Genomic DNA, 24237 nt, shown 5'->3' with positions numbered 1-24237 from the left:
TTAAAAAGATTTCCAATATAAAATAAAATATTGGGTGTTCCATTAAAGAAAACATAAGTTTGGTCTGCCACTATGTTATGGAATACCCTGTAACATTCCAACTAATTTTGTAATGTCAAGCTCAAAGTTGGCTACAGTTTTTGTTATTTACTTTTATTTCTATCTATTTACTATAGCGTATCTACTGAGCTTTATCACACTAATCAATCATTCTGTATATTGAATTTAAAATTATTTTTAAGAAAAATTTTTTGTCATTACTTTTTAAATCAGAGAAAAGTCTGGCAATTAAAATTCATATTTCTAATAATGTTTAAAAAGTAATGACAAAAAAAATTTTCGTCTTAAAATAATCCAAAGTTCGATATATTTACTTGTAGAGGTGTGCTGCGCAGTAATGAACGCAACCTGTATCAGTAGCCAGATGGCCGGTACGGAATTCGACGAAGCATAGGGAATAATATTTTAAAGAACCAGTTGTCTTAAAATACTTGTTTTTCCGACGTTGGTGGTCCAGTAGATAGGTAGCAAGAACTGGTTATTAAAATTACTTTTTATAAATTACATCTTCGAAATCTTCACAATTAGACATCGCCAGGCGAAATGTTTAGGACTGCTTGTCCTGGAACGAACATGAACTCGGACCACAGTTCAATCGCTAGTTTAATTTTTATTTTGGACTTTGGACTTTTATTATCAGAACCTACATATAGGGCTTTTCATTCACAGTCATTTGTTTCGAGCTTCTGTCATGTGTCACATAATATTAATATATCTACGTCATACGTTATTGGTAATAACAATGATAGAAACCAAAGACGTATGGCGTAGATATATTAATATTATGTGACACATGACAGAAGCTCGAAACAAATGACAATCGATGAAAAGCCCTATTAGTAGATACTGAGTGTCAGTGAGAGTATGGGATGGGAAACGAACTTCCAATATTGTGTCAAATAATGAAGACTAATAAAAACATTTGTACGAGCTTTGCCGCAATTCTTTTTAATTAGTTGATGTTATAAAATATACTCGCCTTTAAACCTATGCATATTAATAGAAGTATTTGGTACATCATTATCCTCTTCTTAGCGTTAGTCCCGGGGTCCTCTGCTTTGATCAATTCTCTCCACTTGGTTCGATCAAGGGCGTCGTCTGGTGTGGGATTGACCGGCTTCATGTCTGTGTTATATATATCGAAGGCCCGTCCCGATCTGACCACCCGACTGTTGGGTCCAACAGCGTTGGGCCTGACCGTTGAAATATGTGTAGGCTTATTGTACGACAAAAAAGTTGTATTCGACAGTCCGACTGACCGATTTTATCGGGTAGTCGTGCTATTCTAATAGTCCGATGTCAGGTCGGGACGTGTGTAGCGTTGTTGGCCCGACTTCCGACTCCAACACGGATTGTTACTAATCTATTTACACACAAATTACGTGTTATTTATGTTAAGGTCTATAATTTAGAGTAGGTACATAATTATGTAGTTTACTATCTGGTGGCGTATGTTTTAACATGTTGTATTTTTGTACGCTCAATTATGACGCTAGAATTTTAAAAATACGGCCTATACAAATTATGTTCAGAAAATATGTAAGTAATTTTATAATTTTACCAAAAATGAATAACTATTTTAAATTTCAAAGATAAAAAAGGGTTCAAGGCAGGTTTTGTTTATATTCGATTCAGAGTTGGACTACCATCTCCATATAGTAACTATTTCAGCATCCTTATGCATCATCAGTGAAGATTATGCAGTCACAACTCTGAAGGGAATACAAACATTCTGCCTCTTTTAAAGCAAACCATCGCGATGCGATGAACCCGCCTTTTGAGACGCAATACAGCGACATCTCTCGTATTACGAGGAAAACGAAAAGCCCTAGATACAAAGTTTACTACTTTTTAAACAATTAGAATAATTGAAATAAAAATATAATAAACAATATTTTAAATCCAAGACTTTTCGTTAATAAACTGCTTTCTGGCTGCATCCCATATCTCCGGATTTTACAATATATAATCACATAGAGACGACGAAATAGGAGAAAGCAAATAGAGGACACTTAGGCCACGCATTTACCTTCTCTTCGTCTAGGAAAAGGACCGAAAGACAGTTTCTAAATACTCACAAATTGAGTAAAAATGAAAAAGATAAAAAAGGGTTCAAGGCAGGTTTTGTTTATATTCGATTCAGAGTTGGACTACCATCTCCATATAGTAACTATTTCAGCATCCTTATGCATCATCATTTAAATTTCGTTGCAAAACGAAAATACAGCCACACCATATACTAGTCCAATCAGAGAGTGCAGCAAGCACTCAGTCTGGTGGGATGTAGAGTAACATTATGTTATTTTATATGCCATCAGAGTGAAAACTTAGTCTTTTGCTAGCAGTTGCCGCTAGGGCGTCTACGCCATTTCGTTAGTTGCAATCCGGGACTGCACGCCGGGGTTATTTGGTTGGATCAGAGAGAGCAGCATATGTGCCTCCTGATGAGAGACTAATAAGTTTCGAAACCGGTAGAGGTGCTTGCTGCACTCTCTGATTGGACTAGTATATGGTGCGGCTGTATTTTCTTTTCGCAAGGAAATTGAAAATGGTTATTCATTTTTTATTTACATGTTTACTCTGATTGGAGTACGAAGTGAACCATTCTCGTTGGAACTTTACCGCGCTGAGCAGATGGGACGTGAATTATAAATTGTAAAATTCCCTCATCTTCCTTAGTCTCAGCATCCGTATGGCTTGCAAATTGTAGAAGCCTCGGAGGTGTAACCAGAGAAGGTTCCCATTGTTTTCAATTTGGTGGGATGTAGAGTAACATTATGTTGTTTTATATGCCATCAGAGTGAAAACTTAGTCCTTAGTCTTTTTTTTATAGTTTTACGTATACCATTTACCATATTGCTAATACGTTGTTTATTTCGCTCTTTCCGTATCAATTAACATACAAATGCACGAGATTAAAATTATAAATGAAAAAAAAATTGCTTACACTAGGGATGGCGGTTTTTGACAAAACACCGGTTTTCGGTTATACCGGTTTTTTTGCTTACGGTTTAACCTGGCGGTTATAACCGGCCAAAAAAACCGGTTTTTCCAAAAACCGTTTTTCGGGTTTTTTTAATCCAATAGGATACAATGTTACATTTACAAAATACATCTGTCAAATGGGATTCAAAAAAAGTAATATCAACATAAATATTTTACTTAAAAATAAATTGGATAATGCAATTCATCTTTTATTTTTACTACCATCAAAAAAAAATTATCATGTATTACTTTTAACACGTTTGTATATTTGTATAATAGGTACATTTTAACTCATTTAATACTTCCTGTATGGGTGTATCGTTTTGAAAACGTAGGGAAACCCTTGGAGATTCGTATTCGTAATAGGTAATTTGATATTCATAGTCAGAACATTATTTTTGGTAATCAGAAAAACGTATACTTCAACCAGATCACTTCTTATGTAAATATTATGATTACAATACCTTTTCAACGAAATATTATAATAAAACTTAATTGTTTCTGGCTGATGTGAGTTTGCACTTTCAGTTTGCTTCTGTGTTTATAAAATAAAATTTGAATTATGGTTTTGTTTGGAATAATTACTTGAGAATAATAATTATGAGTGGGATCCAAAATAACGCCTAACCTAATCGTAATCACCGTAAAAACCTAATAACCGGTTTTCAATTTAAAAGAAAAAACCGGTTATAACCGGAACAAAAAACAACCGGTAAAACCGGTTATTCCGAAGTAATAAAACCGGTTTTACGTTAAAACCGTTAGGTTTTTCCCATCCCTAGCTTACACTGAACAATGTACAGTGTACTGGAATAAGTCTTACCCCCCCCCCCTTATTAACTTATTTATTTTTAGCAAATAAGAAAAACGCTCAGACAGGTCGATTTTTAAAATAATCTTAGTATATTATAACATCAATGTTTCGAACTTTACACGATCTCTCTTCAGGTGGCAGGTATAACTTTGATTTTTTTAATGGGAAAATACATCATGTGACACCTCCTTTAAAAGCATTTGAAATACTGATTACAAAAATTTATAATACTTTAATCCTTTTTGAGAGGGAAGGTGCAAAATTTCGGTCGAATTTTTTTTAAATGCTTTCATTTTTTTCGAATCCTGAGAAAACTCATAATTTTTTTTTATTTAAACGCAGAATGAAATACTACAGTATTCTCGAGGGTCGAAAGTCCCTGAAGACTTCTATAATGTTGATTTTAACGAGTCAGAAAGGTGAAAAAAAAAAAGATAATTTCGTCTGATTTTTAATTTCAAATATATTATTTAAAAGAAACTTTTTGAATATTCTAAGGGATTTTCAGTCCTCCGTATAATGTAATCTTTAATTCTGCGTTTAAACTTTTCAATAATATGTATTGCGTTATTAGGATTAAAAAAAAATGAATGCGCTTAAAAAGAATTCGACAAAATTTTTGCGCTTAGGCTCTCAAACAGGAGTAAAGTATGTATTATACATTTTTGTAATCAATATTTCAAAAGCTTTTCAACGAGATGTCACATGATGTACTTTCCTATTTAAAAAAATCAAAGATATGCCTGTCACCTGAAGAGAGATTGCGTGAAGCTCGAAACATTGATGTTATAATATACGATAATTATTTTAAAAATCGACCTGTCGTTTTGCTTATGTGCTAAAAAGAAATAAGTTAATAAGGGGCGGGGGTAACACTTATTCCAGCGCACTGAATATTGGTATGCTGAATAAAAAATTACATCTAGCCTGCAATTTAAATAAATGAAATATTCACTAGGTAGTTGGATACTAACGCCTTTTCGGGTAGTTTGGTTGGGACATGTGTAGAGCTGAACCCGACAAGGAGGTCGGGAATTTCTGCTGTGACAGGTACTCGGGTCGGGACGTGTGTAGATCCTGTTATGTAGCTCTCGCGGTCGGGATCCTTTGTGTCCCTCTTGTTGATTCATGCCACGGAACTCTTGTCGTTACGCGCTACATGTCCTTACCACCTTAGTCGATTTTCGCGCATTTTGTCTGTAATGGCAGCTAATCTGGAGAGCTCAACGTAGATGGCGCTAATGTAGTGGGAGGTCACGCTAACTGTCCGAATCTATGTATTTCTAAGTAAAGGTTGCATTTATTTCGCTTTGTGAAAATATGATGCCTCAGTGTTGTCATGTACCTTTGTGCTCATCTAGAATATCACCAGGACAAAAAGTTTTTCCAAAGGTAATCTGATGAGAAAAAATGGATTGTAGTAATAAGAACAGATAAAAATGTGCCGACAATAAATGCACGTATCTGCAATAAATATTTTGTTGAAACAGATTACGTATTGCCCCTGAATTCGACTACAAAAACATAAATAGATAGGTACCTACTATTTATTTGTCTTTTATTTTTTTTTTAATTTATACACATTAAGATTATTCGTATTGTTTATAAATGGTATTTTTCAGCCAAGGCTAAAACCATAACATATTTGTCAAAAAACTCTTTGGCTTTCGCTATTATTTTTTTATGAATTAAATCATTATTTTTATTAAATAAATGGTTATAAAAATCATGTCCTTTTGTTGACCAGATGATAAAATCACAGAACTCATGACTAGTGACTAACATCTGAGTTTGTATCTACGTTTTTTTTTTTTTTTTTTTTATTTTATTTTTTTATTTTTTTATTTTTTTTTTGTTTTGATTGTGGCCTTGGTTCAGAACCTTTAGCCAGTATCTACTTGATAATAGTAATTTGAATTACATTTCAAACATAATTATTGATTTTTCATTTATAAGTATGGTAAACTGTCCAAAGTAATCACTGAATGTGTTATTGAATAGGAACACTTAACTTCTAACATAGTAGTTAGTGTATCCACAAGTCCTTCAGGACAAGCAGATTAAGGGATGGTCCAATGAAATTAAAAGTCCACAGCTAATGACATGGTTAGTTTGCCTCCTCATAGGCACGGATAGCCATTTTTCATATTTCTTACCCCAACACGTTGCGCTAGAGCTTAAAGATTTTGGTTCAATAGTTTTACAAAAGATTTTGTATTTTTCCTCCCTGTCATGTGAATAACTTTTTTCCAGTAATTCTCCCATTTCTTCTCACTTCGCTTTTCAACTCACAATCAGTCCTAGATCCGTATTTTCTGTAATAATTTATTAAATCGCAATAGTTCAAATAAAACTACCATATAAGCTTAAAGAAATGTCAAAATGTGTTGACCCCTAACTACACTAGCGCCGCCAAGCAGGAGCAACAGCGTACATGGCTGCCATTGGCGCAACACCCATTAGTTTAGTGATATCTTCATTGTTGATATAATTACGGTGGGATATGCGTAACATCCAATATATCAATCAACGGTAACACCTATCACAGTATCCTCATTTCCATTATGTAAATGCATACCCTCGTAAGGGGGTTAGACAGGGCTGTATTCTTTCGCCACTGCTTTTCAACGTGTACACGGAACAAATATTTCTAGAGGCACTAGAAGAGTACAATGAGGGCATCAAGATTAATGGCGTACCAATAAGTAATTTTCGATATGCAGATGATACTGTTATACTAGCCGATAACATCGAAGATTTACAGATGATGCTAAATAGAGTAAATACAACTGGCAACCAATTTGGACTGAAGATCAATAGAAAGAAAACTAAATTTATGGTGATCAGTAAAAAGAACATTCAACATATCGACCTGAATATTGAAGCCGAACGTATTGAAAGAGTACACCGATTTAAATATCTGGGATGTACAGTAAATGATAAGTGGGACCCAGACGTAGAGATTAGGATCCGAATTGAAATAGCAAGATCCAAATTCATAAAAATGAGAAAGCTCTTAAGCAACCGCAACCTAGCGTTAACCTCCGATGGCGCGCCACAAAATGCTATGTACTCTCTACGCTACTTTACGGAGTAGAAGGGTGGACGTTAACAGCAGCAACTATAAAGAAGTTGGCGGCTCTAGAAATGTGGCTGTATCGACGCATACTGAGAATTCCTTGGACAGACAGAGTGACCAACACAGAGGTATTGAGACGAATGGGTAAAGAGTTGGAATTGTTAACAACTGTTAAAAGGAGGAAAGCGTCATACCTGGGCCATGTGTTCCGTAATGATAAGTACAGTCTGCTACAGCTTATCGTCGAAGGCAAGATTGAAGGTAGAAGAGGTTTGGGCAGGAAGAAGAAATCCTGGCTAAGAAACTTGAGAGAATGGTTTCAAATACCAGAAGCTGCGAACATAATACATGCGGCACAAAACAGAGAAACCTATCGTTTGATGGTCGCCAACCTTCGGTAGAAGACGGCACATAAAGAAGAAGAAGATACCCTCGTAAAAACCTAATTCAAATTGGATTAAAACCGTACCGATGAAACGTTTTACGTACCGTACTGTTATATACGCAGTATCAGAGGAGATTATAGGAAATGGTATTATTTTAAAGCATAATTAACCACCTGTAAAAGATTAACAAATCATAAAAAACAAATTTATATCTTCTTAATGAGGTGCTTAAGGATACCAAGGTAGCAACATTTTAAATATCACATGTTTTATGAGATTAAATCAAGGTTCTTTAGATTGTAAAAATGGCTTTTTTAAATTAATAATGTTCCTACGTCTCAAGTAACTAACAGTGAGGCTAAGAAACTAAAATGATTTAAATTTTAAAATTCTCTCGATTTAAGAATCTAAATATGATTTCCCATTTACTGGTCGTATTCCAAAGCAAGGAGCGAAACGAAATATCGAATAGGACAAAAAAAAACCAAATGGTGGATGTTAAAAGGATGGTTAAGCTGCAGTACCTGACCATAGACGCAAATATAAATAGATTGAGCATACCGGCCGCGCTTCGGAACAACAAGATCTCTTGGATTCATTGGTATTATCCTTTTCTAGCACATTTTATCGAGAAACTAAGTGGGGGTATAGGCATGTTAAGGCAGGACGACTTAAAGGATACTGTCATACTGTCGCAGCTTTATTATGTGTAAGAGTGAAACAAAACCCATTAAAAAAAAGATGGTGTCGTTACGTGCTTGCACATCCTGCTCAGTCTATTTATATTTATCTCTATATACCTAACAGAGTTGCAGAATTTCTGAAACGGATAACAAGGAGTAACACGGATAACAACTATAAATCAAAATAAAATTGATCTAACTTGAAAAATCCCCCAAAACTGGTTGAAGTCGACCTTCGTATTTACAGCAAAAACATTAAATTCGAAAACATGCGAACACTACAGAACAATTAGCCTAATGAGTCCAGTGGCGGATCCAGAAATTTTGTTTGGGGGGGTCATGGATCTTGAGGGTGATTTAATTACCTATCTCTGATTCAAGGTCACTTAGTCTTACCAACCCTAGGATACGTGGGTTTACAATTATGGGGGGGGTCATGACCCCCGTGACACCCCCTGGATCCGCCAGTGAATGAGTCACTGAAAACGTTTTAAAAGTGATACACACAGGGGTGTAGCGTGACTGTCGCCTGCCCGGGGCGGACGACAATTTTGCCGCCCTCTTATTTAGGTATTTTAATTTAATGTATAGGGGAACCCGGGGTGGAACGGGGTACCTAAGTTTGATAGTAATTTGTGAGATATTTAATGAAACTACACCATCATTTGACGAATCTTATGTTTATTTATTTATTTCTTTACAAGGAAAATATAGCTAAAGTTATAAAAAACAAACGTTTCTGAGAAAAATGTGCATTACAAAAATAAAGGGAAATTTCCCATTCTGCCCCACCCCCCGGGGCACAATGGGGTGCCCCATACTATAGATAATATCACTGGCAAAGTTCACAGACGAGAACGCTTTCATCATCGTCACTATCTAAACCAGCACATGCTAGATGTGCCCATTTCTTACAAATGCTACAAGAACACCAGCCTTCATTGGAATTAGAGTAGTAATCATGGCAATACAAGCAGACCGTATCTTCTTCTTCTGCGCTATCTTCGGATTCAGTTTCAGATATTTTTTGTTTTTTGCCTTAGTTTTAACCTGTTTGTACTTATTTTCTTTCGTTTTTCGTTGAGTTTCAATTATTTCTCTGGGTTTGTTTTCATCATTTTTAAACATTAATCTCTGTTTAATTTTTTTCTTTTTAGCTTCCTTTATAGCTTGCATCTTTTTTAAAGATTCTTCCAGTTCAACCTTATAAGGTGAGGCGGTAAGGACAGCAGTCTTTCCATGCTTTTTTACAGCTCTTTTAGTTCCGGCATTAACTTTTGGCAACGGAATTAGGTCTCTTGGCGACGTGATTGAAAAATGTGTGTCGGCATTAGTACGAACAGGGGAATCGGGCATCCAAGAACATCCGGGTTTAGTGACATTCACTGGTGGGGGAATATTTTCATCAATTGTCGGTACGGATGGATTATTTTTGACAGTATTATCAACTACGGGTGTGGGATGAACATGGGGTGAGGAGAAATGCTTCTGTACTAGTGTAGTTGGCGTTGAGTCAGTTGTCTCTGGCATAGCCGGCGATGTTTCCTGGATTGTACTGCCAACAGGATTTTCCAAGGGAATATCTGTTGTTGCTGATGGTAGAAAGTCATCATCGGTGAATTTATTCATATTAGATGGCCAGATACCAAATTTTTCAAAGCCATTGGCTAAAAAGTGTTGATATGTCGAAAAGCTGAACCACTCTCCCTGGATGCGACCTGAGCCACTTCCTTATTTCATCCTCATAATACAAGCTCAAGGGCTTCACGAATGCAACGTCCAATGGTTGAATTTTGTGAAATCAATGAGGAGGGAAGCACAATATTAACACACCATTGTCACGTGCTAGATCTATTGCGGCCAATTTTTGTGTGTGTGACGTATGCCCGTCAAGAAGTTACAGAACTGGGTGTTCTTTCGTCGCTTTAGAAAACAGAATGAACTGTTGTAGCCATTTTACGAAAATCTCTGCAGTTATCCAACCAGAATCGCTAACTTCAGCCCAGCCTCCTGGTTGGAGACCTGTTTCAAATTCACGTTGTTTCTTTTTTCACAGAAATATTAACATTGGGGACATGTAACATCCGGCAGCTGAGCAACATATTTCGGCTGTGACAGTGGTGCCTCTTTTAGCAAAACTTAAGACACCTACTTGACGTTGTCCTCTAACAGCTATTATTTTCGAAAACTGCTTGGGAACCACGCTAATACCCGCTTCATCACAGTTAAAAATTCTAGTGGCATCTAATTCGTGCTTGTCCAGAATTTAATTAAGCAGATTAAAAAAATTCGATACTGCTACTCTATTGAATCCCATAGCCCGTGCTCCAGAAGTTGCTTCGGGTTTTCTTAAACTGAAATCAGGGTGGCGTTTGAAAAAACCTTTACACCAGTCTTCTCCTGCCATTTCCGATGTTCTGTTGAAGTTATTCTTGCAGTTATTCTTTTCTGCTAGCTGGTATACTAGTCGGCGAAACTCTTTCATAGTCATGCCGAACAGTTGTTTTTGCATATCTTTTAGATAAACACGCTCACTCTCTTGCTCGATAGTGAAAACAGTTTTATACTTTCCTGACGTTTTATTAATGACAGCGTCTGGATTATCCCGTCTTTTCTGAACATATCGCTCCAGCGTTGATAACATCGGTAGACCACGACTGCCGGGTGGTTTTCTTTTTGTAGTTACGTACCATCTGCGATCAATAAAAAATATAATCAATACGAGAATTTCAAACGAGAAAATACGAGAAGAAAAATATTTTTAATACTAAATAATATAATCGGGGGCGGAATGGGGTAAACCCCATTGTGCCCCACCCATTGTGCCCCAGACAACGACTGATACCATTATAAATTATAAAATTAAACATTTTCGTCATATTGACTAGTTTTATTCATTTTATCAAGATACTTTGGTTGTTAGGTAGTAACTAGGGTGCATAACAACAATGGAGAATTGAGTTTTTATTTAGTTGTCAATAATTTTAAGTACAATTTTGATTATTATAAATTAAAATATGAGCGAAAGTGAATTTGAAGAAATTGAACGGGCTTGGGAAGAAGGGTGTTCCGCAATTGTTCCCGAAAAATCCAAAATCCGTTATCAAAATACCTACCAAAGTTTTAAAAAATGGTGCGAAGGCAAGAATTTAAGAATCGAAAAAAATACTCTATTGGCATATTTCGTTCAAAGACATATGCAGTTGAAAGCTCCCAGAAGCCTCTGGGCAGAATATTCAATGATTAAATCCACCGTTTTTCTTTATGATGGCATTGATATTTCCAAGTTTTCAACTTTGATCGCGTATTTGAAGAGAAAAAATGTTGGCTATAGGCCTAAGAAAGCGAGCATTTTTACACGGGAGGAATTTGAAAAATTTCTGATGGAAGCACCGGATGAAGAATTTCTAGTTCACAAGGTAATATAAGCTAGTTTAGGTAAAAGAAATACTCTAATGAAGATTTTTTCATAATTTGTAGGTCGCAATGCTATTGGGAATATCTGATGCCTGTAGAAGAGAAGAATTATATAATATTACTATGAATGACATCCAACAAACCGATGGTTTAATGATTGTAAAAGTACCCAATACAAAAACGAACATCCAGCGTACTTTTACAGTCGTTAATAAACCAGACGATAAAATTCCATATTTAGAAATTCTGCAAAAGTATATAAAACTTCGTCCATTACAAGTAAAATCAAATCATTTGTTCTTAAGATACGCCAAAGGAAAATGTTGTGGTCAAGTAATAGGGAAAGGGACAATCGGGGGCTGGCCTTCTTAAATTGCCAAATTCTTAAATTTGCCTAATCCCGAGAACTATACTGGCCATTCGTTCAGGAGGACATCAGCAACGCTTTTGGCTAATAAAGGTGTTGATGTCCTCGGATTAAAGCGTCATGGAGGTTGGCGTTCATCGACAGTGGCAGAAAGCTATGTAGAAGATTCTCTTCAAAATAAAATAGATTTTGCCGAAAAAATATTGTGCAATACTAGTAATACTACTAATGTATGCGATTCTGCAGGAGTTTCTGTTAGAAGTGAAACCACAGCCCAAACAAGTGGGATTTCATTAAATAATTTAACAAATTGTACCATAAGCTTCAATATTAATAAATAATTCGTTAGTTTTCTTTATTCTTTCAAAAAAAATTTAAAATTAAGATATTTTTTAACTCGACGGTAAGTGAATTACTTACCGTCGAGTTGGAGTACTTACCGTCGAGTTGGATTACTTACCGTCGAGTTGCTAGTAAATGTCACCTACTGACGTAAAATCTGTCACGGTAAACAGTCAAAAATGATCAATCGTGCAAAAAAGTATATTGAAACAAACATGTAAGGTTAATTTCGAAAAAAAGAATAGTAAACAGTATAATTACCTAGCGACACAACGAAAAAATTAGAACTTACAGGTTTCTTCTTTGATCTCCGATAAAACACCAACCATGCGTACTCCCAGACTGACAACGACTACTTCATACGACTCGACGTGACGAACTAAGCGTTTTGTGTGATATTAGCGCGTCTATGTCGTTTGTAGATAATATCACGTCGGTTTCCCATTCTGCCCCGGTACCCCGTTGCACCCCGGGTTCCCCTACTATACATTACATACATTAATTATAGAGAACTTTTTGGTGAGAGCAGTCATCATTATTTTGCATTATACAGGTTAGATTTTAAATAAAAAAGTTTATCTAATGGTAGGGTAGCCCAAGCGGGGATTTTTGCAGTTACTCGAGCGCGTCAGATTATCATAAGGGGAGAAACCTGGTACCCTGCAGATGTACCTCTACCATATATTGGCTCTTAACACAGGAAAGTTCGTAAGGGGGGCCCGAAAAAAAATATATCCTTAAAAATACTTAAAATTGTCAGATTAAGATAAGGTTAGTTAATTACATGCAGAAGAGTGTATATTTAAAAAATCTGACAATTTGAGCGGGGCGTAAGGAGATGGGTGAGTCAAAAAGTTTCACAAAAAAGCGAATATTCGACAGAAAAAAGCGAAGCAGATCGAAAAACTGCAAAATACACTTTCAAAATGTTTTTGAAAAATCTATCGAATGGTACCAAACACGACTTCCTACGGAGGTGGGGTGGGGGGTTACTTTAAAATCTTAAATGGGACCCCCAAATTTTTATTAAAGATTTGGATTCTTTATTATTATTAGTCCCCACTAAAATGGAAAATTTTACTTTTTTTTTGGTTTTAGGACCTAATAATCACAACCCAATAGGTTGAATAACGCTCGAGTGACTGCAAATTTAGCATACTTTGCTCCCCTACCATAAGTTTTACAATCACGTTTATTAATTCTCTGTCAATATTATCTGCAAAGCATTTACTTTCTGAGGGCACAATCTTATGTCAAGTCCCCTTGTTTGTAAATATTTTTTGTATCACTCACTTCACTTCATGTAGCATCGGTTACCACATGCCCAAAAAACAAAGAAACCAAAATGACTGCATCGAAACTAGTAACGCACCTGCATCTCTGTCTTAGTGTTTAAGCTTTCACCTGCCGCTGTCAGTTTTTCCAAAATGACGAGAATGTCTTTGTTGTAATCATTCCATGTCACATTTACGGCATCGCCTCTTGCACTCCACCGCGTGTCTTGAACACTTTTTAAGAAGCTTTTGCCTGTAGCTGCTTTTAGAACTTCCGCTTCCAAACGATGTGTCGATGAGGAAAAAAAAGAATAGCTACGTTCTAAAGTGCCGAAAAAAGTTACTGAATCCACCTCAATTGAGGCAGCGTGTAAACAAACTAGGTTTAACAAATAATTTGAGCAAGGTACCAATTTAGCTTTAGGGTTTATTTCTTGAATTCTTTGCTGAACTCATCAATACTTTTCAGCCATAAGAGCAGCCTTACCATATACTTGGCCTCTACAGTTGCTTATATCTAGGCCATCAGCTTGAATCGTGTAAAAAATTATCTTTGAAATTCCTTCAGAAGTTTTGTCTTTAGTTTTACTGAAATCTATGAAAGATTCCATTACTTTTATTTGCTGGTTTTCAATTACTACGTAACTTAATACCTGACTTGTTTGATCTTTATGAGAAATATCTGGAGTGCTATCGCATATAATTGAATTGAATAATACTAAGCCATTTTATTTGTCCGATGATATGTTGGCGAACATTATTTCCCAAAATGGCAATAAATTCGTTTTGTATTTGTGGTGACATAATATAAGTGATTGAAATTTTGCTACACATTTTAGACCTTACTAGATGTTCACGAAGTACGGGATCGAATTTTGCAATTAAATTAACCAATTCTAAAAAGTTTTGTTTATTGGTACTGGTGTCGTTTTCTATAATATGTCCACGTAACGCCAAATTTTGTTTGGCTAGAAATTTTATAATATCAAACATTCTGGATCAGAATTTCCTGCTATTTCTTTATCTCTTTTACCACTATGTCTTGCTCTTTTTTGTCAATAGTCTGTCCTTTTTGAAGTTTGCTCTCCAACTCCTTCCATTTGCAATAATTTTGGATGTGTAGTGCACTTGATTCGTGACTTTTAGGATTTAATTTCGACCAAGTAAAATCCATCAGTTGAGCAAAATTTAGATCCATTCGGTGTATTTACGTTCTCAAATAAACGACAACAAAAGCAAAATAATGATACGTTAGATGGAGAATAAGCTATCCAAGTACGTAAAACTTTTTCGCTGTAAATTAAAGTACGGTAAAACCATTCCTTAGTAAGCCGTCTTGTCTCTCCTTTTGATTTTAAAGATTCCGTGCTTCTTTCAATCGGTCCGAATTTGTAGTTGCGATAAAAATATAAAATGGTTCAAATATTTACAAAATATTTTTAATATTAAAATTTGCCGTCTTCGATAAATTTGTGGCCCGGGGCGGCTCACCTCCACTACGCTACGCCACTGGGTACACAGCAGAATGTACACTATACAGTGTGGAAGGTACTTATGGAATAAAATTATTTCTGTCGTTGTTTCAAAAAATCATAAAAAACGCTGAGACGCATCGATTTTTAAATAAAAATGTACACTTTTTAAGGGGATGGGTACAAAGTTTTGGCTCCAGTGCTATTTTAATAGGATTCATTTTTTTTAATCCTGAGAAAAATAATAAATATTTTTGAAAAATTAAAACCCAGAATGAAAGATTACATTCTTACCGAGGGCCGAAAGTCCCTGAAAACTTCTGTAATGTTTATTTTAATAAGTTACAGGGGTGAAAAGCTAAGAGAAAATGTAGTGTGATTTTTAATTTCAAATATCTCATTCAAAAGAAACTTTTTATTTATTCTAAGGGACTTTCGGCCCTCGATAATAATGTAGTCTTTCTATGTGCGTTTAAATATTTATTAGTTTTTTCAGGATTCGAAAAAAATCGGATCTGTCCATGGTGATATTTTCCAAATCGAACATTCGCTATCTTTGTCATACAACGCACTGAGTCAAATAGAATATGATGACAACACAGTGCCAATTTTACATAATTGATATGGCATAGGGAATATTTTGAGTTGTTGAATAATTAATATTGATAGTGTATTTGATAAATAATTGATTTAAGTCGTGAACTTAATAAAAAGTTATTTTTTGTTTATTGTTTATGGAAGATCCAAGCAGAGAATACATCAGGTTCTGTGATCCAAGTATTTTGTTGTTAAAGATGTTCAAAATTGTAAGCGTGCCATAGTAACAATATATTATTAAAAAATCACTTTAACACTTTTCCTTTTTTCTCGATAGAATATTAGTTTTTGTTGTACAATATATCAATTATTACCATCACTGAATACATAGTTAGTGAAAAATTATCATATTTGTTAACTGAATTAATAATTTGCAATTATACAAGTAAAAGTTATCCAAGAGTATCCATATGTCAAGTAGTAATGTTTACATTACATATCCATACCAGTGAGAATTTTACTACACGTAATTTGCCGTGTAAAGACAGAAAAAGTAGGGATAGCCGTAAAATATTTGCGAATTATGTACCGATGGCCTTAATCATAAATTTAACTTCACAGGGTGATTCATGCAAATCTAGAAGAGTCCATAAACTGTATTTTAATGGAACACCCTATATATTTTTATATTTTTAAAAGTTGCTTAATAACCTAATTTCAACGAACTATATCATGTAGCGTGTATTATGAATAATACAGGGTGAAATTTTGAGATTATTAAAAATGGAAACCACTTATGGAATAAAATTGTTTATGTTCTTATTTTAGAAAATTATAACAAATACTGGGGCACGTTAACTTTCAAATTCAAATGGGCGCTTTGCAAACCTAAATTTAAATATACAGGGTGATTCACCCTGTCATTTTTATATTCTTAGAAGCTACTTCGCAGCCTCATCTCAAAAAAGTGTATTATGTAGGTATAAATAATACAAGGTGAAATTTTGAAATTATTTAAAGATTTCGTCAAGACATTAACTGCAAAACTCGATAGATTTATACTTAGTTTATAAAATGTATGTCTTTATTGAGCGAATTTAAAAAATAATACCATTATTAAAGTATTATTTTCATTGGTGAGGTTCAAACCATTGAACTTCAATATGTGAGGTTTTAATCCTCAAATTCCAACCACATTGGAAGAATTCTGGGTTGCCCTGGGCAATATCCAGGTATATTTGCAACATTATTAAGTATTTGTATTAATATGTAGTATAACACAACAACTGACTATCAACATTTAACGGGTTTTTACCCAAAACATTTTATTGGCTCAGGCATGCTATTTTTTGGCTTTTAGTAACACTGATGATGGATTTTTTAAACCGAAAACGTCCTGTGATGTAATGTAACCCCTATTTAGCGAATTTTAAATATATATTTTACAAAGTATCTCATATTTTTTTCTCAATATTTTCGTTCTTTTTGTGACTATGTTTGATGTTAAATGTTTCTTTAATCCATAGTATGCTTATTTGCTGGATATGTACGTTTGATTTCTGCAGTTATTGTGTTAATTTGATTGATTTGTGAGCGTATAAATATATAAATATGAACTCACTTACTTCTTCGAAAGTATAAATCTGTTCCAACCATTAGATCTTCGGGTTTTGCTACTGGCTTGTAATGAAATGAAAAAATGTTTATAAATCCTATTTTGGATTTAACGATTGGTTTGGCCTATGTAAGGTCGGGACAGTCTACACAGAAATTTTGTAAAACGTGACGTTTCTTTGAAATATTTTCTGTGATTGATAGGACAAGAGATGAAAGTATTTGTTTTTAGTTACATATTTCTTCAGTCCTCTGGATTTGAGGATTTTGTCGATTTAAATTATTATTGTAATATGTAATATTATACAGCGAAACCTTTCCTAATATCTCCATTCCAAACTATCAGAACAAAACTAATGTGTATAATGAAAACACTTGATTGAAAAAATATTTATTTATTATTAAGTGGGTAGGCGCCAAATTTCGGCTCCAATGTTTTTTAAATGCATTAATTTTTTTTCGAATCCTCAGAAAACCAATTAATAGTTTTGAAAAATTTAAACGCAAAATGGAAGATTACGTTTTTGAGGACCGAAAGTCCCTGAAAACTTCTAAAATGTTTATTTTAATAAGTTACATGGGTAAAAAAAAAAAGATAAGATTTAGTGTGATTTCAAATGTCTCATTCAAAAGAAATTTTTTTTAATCCAAGGGACTTTCGGCCCTAGCTAATAATTTAATCTTGCATTCTGCGTTTAATTTTTCAAAAATATTTATTAGTTTTCTGAAGATTCGAATAAAATGAGTGAATTTAAAAAGCATTGGAACCGAAATTTTGTGCCTACGCCTTTAAAGACTTTTTATATGCCGTTGTATGTGTTTATTTACTATTTATGTATATTTGTATTTTTTAGCAAATTCCAGCAAAAACTGGAGTGATATAGATTTTAACGAAAAATTTTTATGGGTTGATGAGCACCATATGCAAACAAGTTTTAAAGAAGCCATTATTAAGGGACTGCCTTTTCCAATATTGACTGTAGCAGAATACTTTACTACAGGACAAGAAGGATTGGCATGGGGTAGGCAGTACAGATCTGCAGGATATTTTGCCATAATCATGCTTTGGTAAGTTAAAAAATGCAGACATATTTGTTCATCTCTGATCATTTATTATAAGTGAAATAAATTTAGCTAAAAAATCTATCTTTGAAACATTCAAGCATATTTTCGTATTTTTATTGTATACAGCCGTGTACAGATATTTATTTCTAAAGAAAGGACCGCAACACTCCTTATGGAAAAGTGGTCCCGGTCAAATTTAACGAAACTTTGGTCAATGATAGTTCTCAGTGAGTAGATTAAAAAAGTCCATGGCACCTTAGTCTGAAAAACTATTATTCTCGAGCTACAGCCTTCTGAAGTTCTTAAATTCAGGTATTCTGTTTACGTAAAGTGAACTAATTCACGGTCAAGTGAATGAAAATATCTATTACTGAAAGAAAACAGACTTATTTTCTTCATTCATATTGGCGTGTTGCATATGAATTCGTGGTCAAAAATAGATGCATCGTATTTTAGTCTTCAGAAAACCTCCGAAAAGTCCTCAGAAAACTGAAGAAGTGCGATATAAAATGTACTGCTAGAGTGACATAAAAATTATCATGCTTCCATGAATGCATCTCACTTATCCGATACCAGCATAGCTGCAGTTACACCTTATCTTTAGAAAACTACTGAACAGTGGCTGACTTAGGGGGAATAGGGGTATCCCCATCGTAATACGGTCCAGAATTAAAGAAAAAAATGTTTAAACATGATTCTAACACGTTGAAATATGTTAGCTTACATGCAACTTACTACAGACATACAAATTCAACCCAATTAACTCGACAGTTAGGAAAATAAAGGGAACTTATTGCACATGTTATTACCTATGTATTTTATGTAGTTTGGTTTATCTAGTTGATACATTTTGGGGTTGGTGTTTTACTGGAAATATGATGATATTTCGCGTTTACCTACTACTATGTATGTATGTAACTACTTGTTTTTTTTTCGGATTGAGATCAAGTCCATTTAATCTACTCATATCTGATATGCTGAAGACTATTCTTTGCAAATCACTTAAGATAATTGCAAAAACTACTGCTTCGTCGGCATATCTAATGATTTTTAGAGGCACTCTATTCTGCATGCGTGAAAACGTGAGATGTCTTGTTCTGCTCTAGCAGCACTTATTGTGATTGTTCCTCTGAAGGCGCTTCAGTAGCAGTGACGGAACATTTGCCTTGGGAGAGGGGGCGACTTCCAATAAAACATCAACCACTAAATACATACAATAGATAAACCCAAACTACAAGACCTAGATAATAACATGTGCAATAAGTTCCCTTAATTTTCCTAACTGTCGAATTATTTGGGTTGAATTTTTCTGTCTGTAGTCAGCTTCATGTCAGCTATTATATTTTTTTATGATTCACAATGTTTTTCTTTAATTCTGGACCGTATTACAGGGGGAACATATACGCCCATACCCATGGTAGGGGGGGCCCGGTTCCTCCCTGGCTTTTTGGTTGCTATAAACTACATATTGTCATCCAAAGTATACAAAATGTAACGTGCAACGTCTACACGTCTGCCCCCCCTAAAAATTTTTATATGGGCGCACATGCGGAGGGAGGGGAATTACCCTATTCTCAGCTACTGCAGCTGTGCTGGTATTGGATAAGTCTGAACCATCCATGAAAACATGATAATTCTTATGTCGCTGTAGCAACACATTTTTTATCGCGCTTCTTCAGTTTTTTGAGTACTTTTCGAAGATTTTCTGAAGACTAAAATACAATGCATCTATTTTAACCACGAATTCATGTGCAACACGCAAATATGGATGAAGAAAATGAGTCTCTCTTATTGAAATAATAGATATTTTCATTCACTTGACCGTGAACTAGTGCACTTGACGTAAACCGATTACCTGAATTTAAGAATTTCAGAAGGCCGTAGCTCGGGAATAATAGTTTTTCAGACCTAGATGCCATGGACTTTTTTAATCTACTCACTGAGAACTATCATTGACCAAAGTTTTGTTAAATTTGACCGGGACCACTTTTCCATAATGAGTGTTTCGGGGTCCTTTAACACAATTAAATAAAAAGGAAAATTCTTCATCTATACCTAAATAAAAAGTATTCAAAAGTAAAACATTATCATGCTACATAATATAGTGAGGACGTTTAGGTGGGAATGAATTCATTTTCTCGAGAATAAGCGATTTTGGTGATAAATCCCGACACAGGTCAATTTTTATTTTTAAATTATGATTTTTTGGAATGTATATCATACACTTTTTGTGTGATGACGTAAGCCATGATTGTTTTAATGAGAATAGAAGTCGTGTCCTAGCTCATTTGAAAGGGTATTTAATCCTCCATTTAGTAATATAACTATTAACATAATTATTTATACAGGATGTAATTGACACAAACAGAAAAATTTAAGCAATATATTCAATTCAAAATAGATTTTACTGCTGTCAGAAAACAAACAAAAATGTGTATTTTACAAATAAACATTGCTTTTAGCTTAAACTCAATGTTCAGAGTAGCAACTTTTCAAATAAACATCTCTGTCTGTTTTCTGAAAGCACTAAAATGCATTTTGAAAATTAGAATTAAATGTATTACATAATATATATTCTTCTTTTTGTCTCAAATAATTGAATTAATAATTTTTTTTGGTGAATTAAATAGCTTTTCAAATGAGCTATCCCACGACTCCTACTCTCATTAAAAAAATCATCGATTACGTCATCACGCCCATATTGATAACATTACGTCACTAGTATGATATATGCCAAAAAATCATAATTTAAAAATAAAAATCTACCTGTTTCTCTTCAAAATCGCCCGTTCTCGAGAAAATGAGTTTATTCCAACCTAAACGTCTTCACTGTATGATAAGACATATTTGTATACTAATGAATATATACTTACAGTTAGTTTATATTAACTTTTAAAATCGTTAACAATAAATTTTAAAATCGCTTGTCTTTGATTGTTTTCTTTTATTCATTTAATTTAGTCTAGGCGCCAGCATTTTTTATGTATTTTTGGCTGCTGATAACGAATTTAGAGGGTAGATTCCGATCCACGTAGTCAAAAAATTTTTATAAACAATTTAATTGTTGATAAATTGTTTATTAGCCTCTAGCTCGTAAATTAAAAGAGATAAGAAAATATTTCAAATAAAATTTGTTCTTTAAAAAACAAAGAAAATGGCATTTACTAAACTTTATTTCAACAATAATTATTGTCAAATTAGTGCCAAATGGTTGCAAAATAAGTATTTTTCAAAGCTTTATCGCGCGTGTACGTTTTCGTTGCCAGCCGATATTGCGCCTCAGTGAGTGCTAATATATCGATGTCTTGGCCAAAAATATGTAAACCTACGAACGTTCATTTTGAGTTATTCTATCATTACTTTTAATTAAGAGCGTAGGAACAAAATTTCGGAAAAATGCTATTTAAGTGCATTCATTTTTTTTTCGAATTCTGTGAAAAGTAATAAATATTTTTGAAAAATTTTAACGCAGAATGAAATATTATATTATTATCGAGGGCCGAAAGTCCCCATAGAATAAACAAAAAGTTTGTTTTGGCTGAGATATTTGAAATTAAAAATCACACTAAATTTTCTCCTTTTTTCACCCCTGTAACTTATTAAAATAAACATTCTAGAATAGACCAGTCATCAGTGGTAAAAAACTGTAATACCGTGGAATTTTGAGAATCATTACCGATTTCAATGAAAATTTGGATTAAAGCTCAGTACCCTCTTCTTGGCTTGGACGCTAAAACAGTCGACAATAAAAAACATCGAATCATTCGAGATGTGGTTCTATAGGAGCATTCTCAAAATATCATGGATGAACGGCGTCACTAATACCCAAGTACTTCAAACTTTAGACAAAAATGCGAAATTATAAATGAGATAAAAACTAGAAAGAAGGAATACTTGGGGCACATTATGAAGGGTGAAAATTACGAACTTTTGAACTATCATGCAGGGCAAAATTAAAGGCAAGGGAAGTGTGGGAAGAAGAAAAATATCGTGGCATCGCAATCTACGTGAATGGTTCGGATGTAGTTCGATTGAACTTTTTATGCGCGCTGCTAACAAAGTAGCAGTGTCCATGATGATTTCCAATCTCCGCTAGGAGTGGCACTTGAAGAAGAAGACCCTCTTCTTCAAAATCTACCTTATGCCGAACCAAACTTTTGCCCTGGAAGTAAAAACAACCCCATCTACGAAATGAACATTTTTTCAATCAAAATAACTACGGACGTAGATAGATTGGCCAATTCTGAGTAACTTTTTTTGCAAAGTTGATACTTTCCAAGTTATTAGCGATTGAAATTATGCATTTGTAATTAAAAAATCTCACGTTTTATAACCGTTTTTTATGAATAACCTAAAAAAATTAATTTTATAAAAAAGATAATTAGAAACAAAATTGGATCTCTCTAAATTTCCATCTCAAACGACCAGAATTTCTTAAAATTTTTTGAAAAAATTTAGAAGATATCTTTTAAAGTTCATTAAAAACCTTTCAAGTGAGCTCTGATATGTGCAGTTATTCATTTCTATTAGGATTGTAATGACGATGGTTTAATTATTACATTTAAAAAAAAATGCAGGGAGCGACTTTATTTTCGTCATGAGTTAGTCAGTTCTTAACCTTAACAAAAACTTTTATCAGAGCTCATTTGAAAGGTGTCCTTAATGAACTTTAAAAGATGTCTCTTAAGTTTTCCCAAAAAAATTGAACCACATCCGAGTTATTTGAGATTGAAAGTTCTCCATTTCGAGGTTCTTCGAAAATAACCATCTTTTAAAGAGCGATAACTCAGTCATTATTGGGGTTTAGGTCTTTCCGACGTCTTTCTCTTTTTGTTTTTTTATTAGCTACAATTTTGTTCTTAATGATTTTTTCTATAAAATTAAAATTGTTTAAGTTATTCATGAAAAACTATCCTACTGTACGGATTTCCTCTATTTATCTCCTAACTCAAAGTCTACCCTATGACGGTGTGGGCTTTTATCTTGAGGGTTCCAAAATTATTTTTGTTAAAATAACCACGGAAGTGACTATAGAACCTAATTCTAAGCAAAAACTGTTGTAACATTTTTTTTAAAACTCATTACTTTTTGAGTTATTCGTGGTTGAAAATTGGCGATTTTCATTGCAAGTAATACCTTTTCGAACGGTGTTTTGCGAATACGCTAAAATAGTATATTAAGTATGGAGAACGGTAAGGGTTTTATACCGATCGAAGACAATTGTTTGGAGGAGGAGCGGAGCGACGACTCCAATTATTTTCTGAGATCGGTTACCCTTAACGTTCGACATGCTTATAACGTTTTTTGCACGATTGATACCATTATAAATTATAAAATTAAACATTTTCGTCATATTGACTAGTTTCATTCATTTTATCAAGATAGATACTTTGGTTGTTAGGTAGTAACTAGGGTGCATAACAGCAATGGAGAATTGAGTTTTTATTTAGTTGTCAATAATTTTAAGTACAATTTTGATTATTATAAATTAAAATATGAGCGAAAGTGAATTTGAAGAAATTGAACGGGCTTGGGAAGAAGGGTGTTCCGCAATTATTCCCGAAAAATCCAAAATACGTTATCAAAATACCTACCAAAGTTTTAAAAAATGGTGCGAAGGCAAGAATTTAAGAATCGAAGAAAATACTCTATTGGCATATCTCGTTCAAAGACATATGCAGTTGAAAGCTCCTGGAAGCCTCTGGGCAGAATATACAATGATTAAATCCACCGTTTTTCTTTATGATGGCATTGATATTTCCAAATTTTCAACTTTGATCGCGTATTTGAAGAGAAAAATTAACAAATTGTACCATAAGTTTCAATATTAATAAATAATTCGTTAGTTTTCTTTATTCTTTCAAAAAATAAATTAAAATTAAGAGATTTTTTAACTCGACGGTAAGTGAATTACTTACCGTCGAGTTGGAGTACTTACCGTCGAGTTGGATGACTTACCGTCGAGTTTCTAGTAAATGTCACCTACTGACGTAAAATCTGTCACGGTAAACAGTCAAAAATGATCAATCGTGCAAAAACTATGTATTTAACTAAAAAACTATATAATAGTTATTTATGAATAGATATTTATGAAGTATTAAAAGTACACGTTTAAGGCACGCATGTGAAAGTTTGCAGAATG

General features: G+C 34.0%; 1 protein-coding gene across 3 annotated transcripts in view; it reads left to right on the top strand.

The window, feature by feature from the left end:
* The window catches only part of LOC114334656 (dual oxidase maturation factor 1), a 436984-nt gene that overhangs the window by 371309 nt on the left and 41438 nt on the right, over positions 1 to 24237 (top strand). For all 3 annotated transcript variants that reach the window (XM_028284749.2, XM_028284748.1, XM_050652869.1), the window contains exon 5: positions 17885 to 18098. In XM_028284749.2, coding sequence (XP_028140550.1) covers positions 17885 to 18098 — 214 coding nt within the window. The remainder of the gene's footprint in view (positions 1 to 17884; positions 18099 to 24237) is intronic.

The sequence above is a fragment of the Diabrotica virgifera genome, chromosome 6, assembly GCF_917563875.1.
Source record: "Diabrotica virgifera virgifera chromosome 6, PGI_DIABVI_V3a".
In the NCBI taxonomy this organism is placed as follows: Eukaryota; Metazoa; Arthropoda; class Insecta; order Coleoptera; family Chrysomelidae; genus Diabrotica; species Diabrotica virgifera.
This window is presented reverse-complemented; position numbering and strand designations above follow the sequence as displayed.